The sequence below is a fragment of the Triticum urartu genome, chromosome 1A (genome assembly GCF_056163025.1).
Source record: "Triticum urartu cultivar PI428250 chromosome 1A, HENAU_Tu73, whole genome shotgun sequence".
In the NCBI taxonomy this organism is placed as follows: Eukaryota; Viridiplantae; Streptophyta; class Magnoliopsida; order Poales; family Poaceae; genus Triticum; species Triticum urartu.
In genome coordinates, this window is record NC_141873.1 from 473,245,206 (window position 1) to 473,254,595 (window position 9,390).

A 9,390-nucleotide genomic window follows, 5' to 3' on the forward strand; every position below is an offset into this window, starting at 1 on the left:
ATTGATTCTAAGCTTTTTTTTCCTTCTTCAAATAGGATGAAGGACATATACAAGATAAAACCAGCCCTTATAAGAACTTCCTTACAAGGATAATAAACTACACACAAGCCCTTGAAGAAATCAGCGCCGTCTTTCTTTTGCATCCATCAATAGCGTGCAATAAGTAAAGCTCGCTCCCATTTCTGTGCCTCCGTCTTAGCAGAACAATCATGTTGAAACATGCTGAGCGGGCATCTAGGCGGGCCAGAAAATAATCCCAACTTCTGGTAGACAGATAAGGGGGACACAAACATCGCTAGATCGCCTCCGGAGCACCATATGGTTGAGCTCCATTAGGCAGAGAAGGAACCGAAGAAAAAAACATGTTGTGACATCATTCTGTCCCTAGGGCGTCGTTGGTCACATTGAAAAAAATGAAGACCAAAACGAGGCCCAAGATCTCGTCCTCACTGAAGCTCCACACGCCCTCCATCGATGCTAAACGATATCATTGGAACGAGGACATGGCGTGGAGAACTTATTCCTAGCCACCCATCACCTCACCACTGCCAGCCATACACTTAGATTTACCTAACTAAAGATAGGTCGATCAGAGCTGTATAGACAACCCAGACCGGGGTTCCCCCACCTCGCCTATGCTGGAAAGCACATGGAAGTGAGGGGGAACCGGCAACTGTGGCAGCCCTAAGAAGGAAACCTAGTCACACCTTGAATCCCCATTTTGATTCTAAGTTGTAGCGATTATGATTTAGCTAGTTGATAGTAACATTTATGTTTATCTTGAAGCAGGCATGCCTGATCCCTTGAGCTATCCGAATCATGCATTGGAAAACTTGCACCGATTATTTCAACAAGAAGCTCAGCCAGACTAAAACGCGGGCTTCTCTTCAACGGAAGCGTTAAACTATTCATAATAAATAAGAGAGATATGGCTTCATCAGCATCAAAGACAGTTTGGCCGAGTGGTCTAAGGCGCCAGATTTAGGCTCTGGTCCGAAAGGGCGTGGGTTCAAATCCCACAGCTGTCATATTTTTTACCTTCTTTTCTTTTTTTTGGCGGGAGTTTTTGTCTCAACCTCCAGTTTTAAACTAAACAACCCCCCCCCCCCCCCCTTTTCTTTGCATTTAACCTTCGGTTTTTAATCTTCTTTTCTTTTTCTTTTTTGGCGCAGGAGAACATACATCTTGCAAGCCCACCACCGTTCATCATCGTTAGCCCGACGATATGTATGTTGATCAATGATCGCGTCCAAAAATAGCTCAAATCTACAATCAGGAAATAAAGTTTCCAGCAGAGCACAGCACACCATCATTCGGCAACCATTAAACTCTTTGCAGGCAATTCAGGCAAGTGTTGATAAGTTTTCTATCGTCGGCTTCACGCTGTGTGAATAAACACGAGCAAGCGAATCAATCTATGGTTGAGTTGGTTAGGTGGACAGTGGTATCCCCAACCCACCAGGGTTCAAATTCTGGTGCTCGCATTATTCCTGGATTTATTTCAGAATTTCCGGCGATGCGCTTTCAGTGGGAGGAGACGTTCCCGTCGACGATGAGGCGCCTACGATGACTTCGTAAATCTCAAGATGATATGCCGGCTCAGTCTCTTGGAGGTGCTCATAGGGGTAGGGTGTGCGTGTATGCGTTGATAGGGGTGAGGGTATACGCGTGTATATGAGCGCTTGTGTCTGTACTGATGCTAAAAAAAAAGAATAAACACGAGCAGGATTTTCCGCCCATAACTGACCCGTTAACACCTTCCGCATTTGCACCGCCATAAACCTCCTATATATACAGCTGACGGATATGCTCCCATGATCTGTGTCAGTGTGTGCATTGCTCGCTCATCGGCCTCCAGTCGTACTCGTACGTGCGTCCACCGCCGCATTTTCGATCACGATCCTCGCCGAGTAGAATTCCTGCGCCGAAGCTCGATCGAACGCATGGCTTTGCCCGGAACCCGCATGGCCTTCCTGTCCATGCTGGTGGTCGTCGCGGCGCTGGCCGTGCCGGCGGTGAGAGCGGCGACCGACGAGCGCTGGGCGAACCACGGGCACCACCGGCACGCGCCTCCGCCCCCTGCCGTTCCTCCATCCTCCCACGGGCCCGCCCCGGCTCCGTCCCCTACGGGTCACGCGGCGGCGAGCCCGTCCCCCGGCACGTCGGCGCCGGCCACGAGCTCGCCCGCCCCGTCGCCCGCGGCGGAGAGCAAGAGTGCTGCGGCGGCCTTCTCGCCGCTGGCTTGGCCGGCCGTGCTCGTGGGCGCTGCCGCCGTGGTGATGTTCTGATCGAGCCATCGTAGTCGATCTCCTCTTCTAAGCTGTCCCGGCAGGCTGGCCGGCGCTGCACCAGCCCTTGATTAGTTTCTGCGTTGATTTTTTTGAAGCGAGTAGTCCGGCAGTGTGGAAGGAACAAGTAGTAGTGTCTACAGCACCCGTCTGAACTTTTTCGTTGTCCTGAGTTTCATGTATCGCGGTTTATTTATTTTCGTATTTGCTATAGTGTATGTCTATGTTGTCATTGTGTTCTGAAGTCTGATGGTGTGTTTCTGTAAGTATTTTTTGTGTGGACGACTTGCGTGATTTTGATTTTGTTCAACCGTTGGGCAGACAGTGCATGCCAGCCGAAACCGGAAGGCCGGTCGCTAGCCAATCTGATACACCTCCTGAAATGCAGCCGCAGCCTACGCTTCCTCCTCTCCTCTCCCTCTTCCCGTCCCTCCCTTCTCAGGCATAGCGCGGAAGGATCGCTTGTTGATCAACGCGCAGCACGGCACGGCAGACTTCGCTGAGAAACGCGGGAGATAATGGCAGGATCACCGGAGGAGGAAAGAACAGCCCCGGAGGCCAGCAGGAGGAGTAACGCCGGCAGCAGCAGCAGCAGTAGCAGTAGTAGCTCCAGCAGCAGCAGCAGCGACGATGACAGGCCGGCAGAGCACACCGCAGGAACCGTCGGCGGGCTGGACGGAAGGGCCCCTCCTCAAGAGCCCGCTGCCGTCGACGGCGCCGCCGGCGGCGTCGTGAACGCGCGAGAACAGCAATGTGACCATAAGGTTCGCGTCAGGCTTGCACAAATAACGTCAACATTGCATTCTCATTAAAAAGTAAAAAAAAATGCAGTTTCCATTCTGAAGATTGAAATGGCATTCGTTTCTGAAAGGTGGGTGCAGGGAGGCTCAAGCTCAACATCAGGAGGAGCGATCTCGTGTTGACGCTGGTGGTTGCAGGAGGGGTTGCGGTCGCCGTTGCAGCAGCTTTCCTCGCCAACAAAAGGCGTTGATGATCACAGGGAAAGCTCCCCTGTTTTCGCCGGGCCTTTGAAATGACCCATCTGTATTTTTCTTTGGTACTGTCTAATAATAATAGCGTATCAAAAAGGAATAAAAAGGCAAGATTTCTTGCGGCGTCAAGAATCAATTGCAAAGCTGCCCCGCTCTACCATCGTCTCAAGAATCTATGTTGTGAAGAATCCATTTCCCTGGCATGTGAACGGATCAGAATCTCCCAAAAAATTGCATTCACTCGCACTGCTACATACACCCTTCGTCCCACAATATAAGATCATTATCTTGAAAAACGATCTTAGATTGTGAGATCTGTTTTCAAGCTATATTAGCTTGAAAAACAATCTTATATTGTGGGACCGAGGGAGTAGATGAGATCCAATTCTGGGCCAAGCCCCAGCGGTGTATTGTATTACTATGAAACTCATGTGCTATCCTTTTCATGAGTATCTTTGCTACTATCAGGATAAGGTGAAAAGTAACGGATGTCAGATGTACAGTACATAGAAGAATAGAAGGTTTTTCTCTGACAGACCACCCTACAACATTGAGCTATTGTCACAAGCAGCTACTTGTAATATTCAAATACACCTTCGCCCTTTATTACTCCATTGACTATATCTCTATCAATTTTAGACGAGTAAAGTTAAATAGTCTACGCCATAATGTTAAAGAAAGAGCTGTCGACACAATCTACACCATCTTCGGAACCACAAGCCCATAGCGGTCAGGACCTAGCTGCCACTTTCTTCCTTGAGGATCTCTGCTACCTCATTCCTGATACCCTCGCGGAATGATATAAAACCATTACCACTAGTATACCCGGAACCATCAACATCTTGCTCTTCAATTAGATAGTTCTCAAACAACGATGAATCGTCCTGTCCCCCACGAACAATTGCAAGCTTAGGTGTGATACACCTGTCCTGCTTCAACGCATTAATCGTTGTTCTCAAAAGACCTGCACGATATTTTTAGTTGTCAACAAAATAAGCGCTGAGACAGGCAAAAAAGAAACATGCCCAACGTATTGTAAAAAGGTGATACTTACAGTCATGGGGTGGAGGAAAAGGAAGTGAAGGATCAGCAGTCGATGAATAGTAAACAACAAGGTTGGTAAACGCATCCAGAAGAAATATCGGGCTCTCACTCATCGTCAGAGCAGCACGGCTCAGAGTGTGCCGTGGGAATGCTTGCTTGTTAGGTGAGGAGTATGAAATTAAAAGTGGATATATAGCTTTGGCTAGAGAAGATGGCTCCAGTGAGCTGCAAGAATAGTTCAGAGGGGACTTACAAACTTGCAAGTGAGAAAATTAATTCGCATTGATTCACAAAAATGCATGAGATATCACTCCAGCAGCAACAAAGTATAAAATTTTGTTGCCATATCAGTTACAGCAGCAGAAACAAGTTTTTGGACATTCTCCGAGACATACAGGCACCAGACTTTGTGAACCGTACAAAACGAAAAAATTACATACCTGAAAAGGCATTGAAGATATATCCTGTAATCTGGGTGGATGCCTTCTTCATGCAAGCGAAGAAGAGGGCTCCTCAACATTCCAAACACAAACTGGGGTATCATTTGCAGATGGAGGCATTGTGAGAAGTCTATATCAATGTGCGATTCTGGTGTTCGTGGATCAGATCTCAACGCATCATTATACCGAGTTATAAGGATAGCCAGCCAATCATGCACCGAATTTCTGCCTTCTCTAACCCCATTTTCCAGTGAAACTAGAATAACCTGATGGCAGCGTTTCAGAGGAGAATCAAGTTAGGATGACAAAAATAGTATCCATGTGCACCTCTTAAAAGCAATAACTTCCTAGGGTGTGCATTAACAAAAAGGCAGAACATCTTTCCTACCAAAAAAAGGATCGGCTAGAAGAATCTTCACTAGTCGAAATCCACACAGAATTAACCCAGTGGCCAAACCATTTCTAATGTTAACGGTATATCTTACAACTAATCGCCTCCTACATTTATCTGCCAACAATCTTTCATATCTCAAGCTGCTGAATATCTACATGTGCATGATTAAACGAACTAAACATGAATACCTTATGAACAAGGATATGTAGGACAGCCTCTTGATCGACACTGTCATATATTTCATTGATATTATTAGCCGGCCGATACTGCAATGTCCTTATTCTCAACCGTCTCTTGAGACAAAACCTGTAGCCGCGGAGATGTAGCATTACAAACAACAAAAGTAAGTTTTTGAACAGTACATGTTTCAGTTGGCTACATGCACACTAGCAAACAAAAAAAAGATGGAATGAAGAGATTATAACATGAATAACAAATGCAAGCACAAGCAATAGCTGACATAAACCAAAAATATTAACATCACAGGAGGTCAGGCATCCAAAAGCTAGTTAACGCTTGAAAACTAAAAAGGATGTCTGGGAAATTAAATAGTTCAGGTATCTCGTACCTTGGATATGATTGTGGGCCATTCCCTGATGCCACCTCCACAGGCTCAATGACACTGTACTGAAAAGCGATCTGTACAACAGCAGGTTCTGTGTGCCTGTAAATATCGAAAATCACATTAACTGATTCTGGTGAGAAGTGTCAGACGTGCACAATAAATGAATAGGATCCACCAAAAAATAAGTTTCTTCAGAGCAAAAATAATTATGCTTTTACAGCACAAAAGCCACAAAAGCTCTCTTAGATACTCTATATATGATCATGTAATGGAAATGATTTGCCCATAGAATGTTGAGTTACCCATCCATGTACATTATAATCGGCAACCTACTACATTTCATATGGCTGTCATGAGATAAGGGTTTGAGCAGTTAGACAAGACTTTGCTTTGCACTTACTCTGTTTGTGTCCACCTTGATTACTAGAAAGAAAAAAACTGCAAGCAAAAGGATTTAATTGTGGGAATTTCTCTAACACAGAACAGCAGAAACTACGCTGAATAAATCTAATTTACGTATATCATATCATATCAGAACTTTTTCACCCATAGCATTAGGCATATCAGATAGTATCTTATATCTGCACACCACATACGCTTGGCATGGATTCCAATTCAACACATTCATTATCAACATGAATTGATACACAGAATGGTGAAGATAAGTACCTGGAGAAGCCATCAGCATGGGTAAAGTCAAAGTCATAGGCATATGTAGCAAAAGAATCACAGCAGATAATATGTTGCACATTTTCATATTGAGGATCAGGGAAGAAATGGCCATACTGCAAAAAGATGGATACATTAAAAATTAAACAGTACAATATAGTTAAGGGTCAAATCCTTATCTGTCAGTGCAAAGTTTTGTAACCGTTATGCCACTCATTGCATCAATGACATGTGGGTCCAGACCTAACAGGTGAGTGGCACCCAAGGTGGGCTACAACACTTTGCAGTGACACACATGGGATTTAATCCTACAGATAATGTGAACACAGGTAGCTTGAATGCTTACAGAGTGGCCAGGCTCAAAATCTGGTGATGTTCTCAGCCTGAGAACACAACCAAATGCATAGGGTCGACTCAACAGACGATATCTGTTCAGAAGAAAAGGCAAGGCAATGAGGAAAAGACCATTCACATCTTATCAAGTTATCAGGAACCTAGGCAGTGGAATTTCAAAAATAAAATACAGAAGACATCATAATATCAAACTCACATGTCCTGGGGAAGTGTTGAATCATCCGCGTTTGCATAGAGAAATAACGAGCCACCACTTTCGATACTTAAAAACTTCAACGAAGCCAAATCGGTGTATTCATCAGTTACAGCAAATATGTCTACACATACTCCTGCTTGAACAGCAACAGCTGCCTGTTTCAAAATTTCACTGAGGTCACTAAATGATGGACACGGTCAAGCAAACGTACTCCCTCCGATCCATATTACTTGTCGCTGCTTTAGTACAACTTTATATACTAAACTTGTACTGAAGCAGCGACAAGTAATATGGATCGGAGGGAGTAACTTTTTTCTCTACAAAATCAAAAGAAGCTTACTAGATCTCTATAGAAAGGTATCTGCTCAGGGAGCAACGCGAGGTCAGCATCTTCCCCTTTGCTAGCATATTGCTCACCATATCTCCTAGTATCTAGTTGACCATCTCCATAATCAGGAGCACCAGACAGAAAAGCAAATACCCTAGCTGTTCTTGAATTAAGAAGAAACAGTTGGTAGTTAGGCATAAAAACAGCAAGTACAAAACTCTTTGCAAAATACAAATATCTTTACAAACATAATTGCCTACTGACAAGAAGCATTTTTAAAATTGTTCAAATGGATGTGTTAACTTACCCAAAGCAAAAGTAGAACCATACTCTGAACTCAAGTAGTCAATTAGAGAAGACATGGCTGTTCCAAAACCCCGCCCGCCAAGCAAGACCGTATCTGCTTCCTGCCCAGAAGCAGCGCCTCTCTCCCATGAAGATGTAGGCCGCAGTGTGTCCAGGGCAGCGGCAATTCGGTCCTTGCATGTATCAACCTGCTCATAGGTTAACTTACAGTTAAGTGATATCCAGAGACTGACTAAACCAACCTGTAACACTTCATATAGTTATGTAACATACAGGGGCCAAAAAGGAAAGCAGGGGCATGGCATCTTCAAGGGCGACAGCTAGTCCACCTTCTTCTGAGTCTGGAGGGATGAAAACATTTTTCACGACAGGGACTGGACCTTGTACATCATACAACCCAATCTTGTGGCTGAATGTCATAAGCCCAAACAGGGAGCCTGGAATCAGAGCTGTTGCACAGATAAAACCCAATTGAGAAAAAGGGGAAACTTGACTCACTAACGACACAACATTGTTTGAGCAACCAAAAAATCAGCAAATTACGCATGTTAACCTTCTAGCGCTGCCAGAAGCGCACTCTTGATGAGTTCCAGGAACTCTTCAGAACCTGAAAACATTGAAACAGGGCAATAATCAATTCTTATGATAATCATATAAAAAGCATAGCACAACCATGACAGACTATTTGAGGATCCAACTGAAATTTGATCGCTGCACATGAAGACTAGTAAAGGCAAATTTGATCCAACTGAAATTGAGCTATACGCGTTCACTCTAATTATTCTTGTTTTATGCCTCTCTTCTAGGTGGCTTACTTGGGTGACAATTAACTTCCAGCAATACAGAATTTCATGATGGCGAGGCATTAAGCAGCATAATTTGACTTACAAGCGAGATCCACCGCCGCCACATAGACAGGCCGCGCCTTCACACCATCACCTGCACCATCCGCCTCATCCACTGCACAAACACAATTCAAGGCCATGAGAAACCAACTCAAAATCACAAAGCTCCAGAAGGCACAGTCGCTCGCGCGCACACAGAAAGGGAGGCAGGCGCAATCACCTGGCATCTCGAAGTCGATGAAGGAGGCGTTGAGCTCGGGGCAAGCTTCTGGGCGCTGGAAGCGGTGGAGGGCGTCGTCGTCGAAGCCGTTGAGGGTGCCGCAGAGCGCGCAGGCCCAGCCCCAGCGCTCCACGTCGCAGTAGGTGTTGAAGTAGGCCCAGCAGCGCTCGCAGCGCGGGAGGCGGTCGCCGCGGCCGGCGGTGGCGGGCGGCCGGCCGGTCTCGTCGTCGGCGGCGAAGGGCGTCACGGAGATGCCCCACTGGATGCCGCACTCGTCCAGCGCCCCCTGCGTCACGGGGAAGCGGGAGACCGTCGCGCGCACCGCCATGGCGACGGGGGCGCGGGCTCCGGCCGGGATCGGCGAGGTGGGGCGGAAGGGGCGAGGGGGCGCGACTCGCGGCCGCCACGATCTGACACACTGGCCCTGAGACTCGGGCTGACGCCCGCACGCGGTGATCGACGCATTTTTGCGTTTCGCAAGGGATACAGGCTTATCTGAGCCGCACGTTGATGATCTCACGGTCGTGCTGGGTTTAAAATACGTCACCAGGCCTAGTTTCGGACGGCAGTCGTTTACAAAATGGAAAGCAGTATACACTGGAGAAGTATTTGACGGATCTAGGTTTTCTTCGTTTGTGCACTCCTAGACTCACTTGTTTTTCTATATTGTCTGACGATTGATATAACAACATGGTTAATGATACAATCAACTGATGTTGACATATTACTCATACAAAACGTTAGTTATA

At 46.2% G+C, this 9,390-nt stretch overlaps 2 protein-coding genes and 1 non-coding gene across 3 annotated transcripts; 2 read left to right on the forward strand and 1 right to left on the reverse strand.

The window, feature by feature from the left end:
- The first annotated feature begins 948 nt into the window (after positions 1 to 948).
- TRNAL-UAG (transfer RNA leucine (anticodon UAG)) lies at positions 949 to 1,028 on the forward strand. The gene has a single exon. It is a non-coding gene; the product is annotated as a tRNA-Leu (tRNA).
- A 1,696-nt stretch (positions 1,029 to 2,724) lies between these two features.
- LOC147991765 (uncharacterized) lies at positions 2,725 to 3,643 on the forward strand. Its single transcript, XM_087525955.1, has 2 exons — positions 2,725 to 3,052; positions 3,160 to 3,643. Exons 1-2 carry the CDS (start codon positions 2,807 to 2,809, stop codon positions 3,277 to 3,279), a joined length of 366 nt encoding a protein of 121 aa, XP_087382081.1. The 5' UTR covers positions 2,725 to 2,806; the 3' UTR covers positions 3,280 to 3,643.
- Positions 3,644 to 3,787: 144 nt separating this feature from the next.
- Positions 3,788 to 9,089, reverse strand: LOC125519950 (sec23/sec24 transport family protein). Its single transcript, XM_048684735.2, has 14 exons — positions 8,642 to 9,089; positions 8,465 to 8,536; positions 8,130 to 8,183; positions 7,850 to 8,025; positions 7,578 to 7,764; positions 7,283 to 7,428; positions 6,943 to 7,097; positions 6,739 to 6,820; positions 6,393 to 6,508; positions 5,727 to 5,822; positions 5,347 to 5,464; positions 4,765 to 5,030; positions 4,335 to 4,549; positions 3,788 to 4,244 (listed from the first exon to the last, which is right to left on the reverse strand). The coding sequence occupies exons 1-14, from the start codon at positions 8,967 to 8,969 to the stop codon at positions 4,018 to 4,020; spliced, it is 2,238 nt and encodes a 745-aa protein (XP_048540692.2). The 5' UTR covers positions 8,970 to 9,089; the 3' UTR covers positions 3,788 to 4,017.
- Between the last annotated feature and the right edge of the window lie 301 nt (positions 9,090 to 9,390).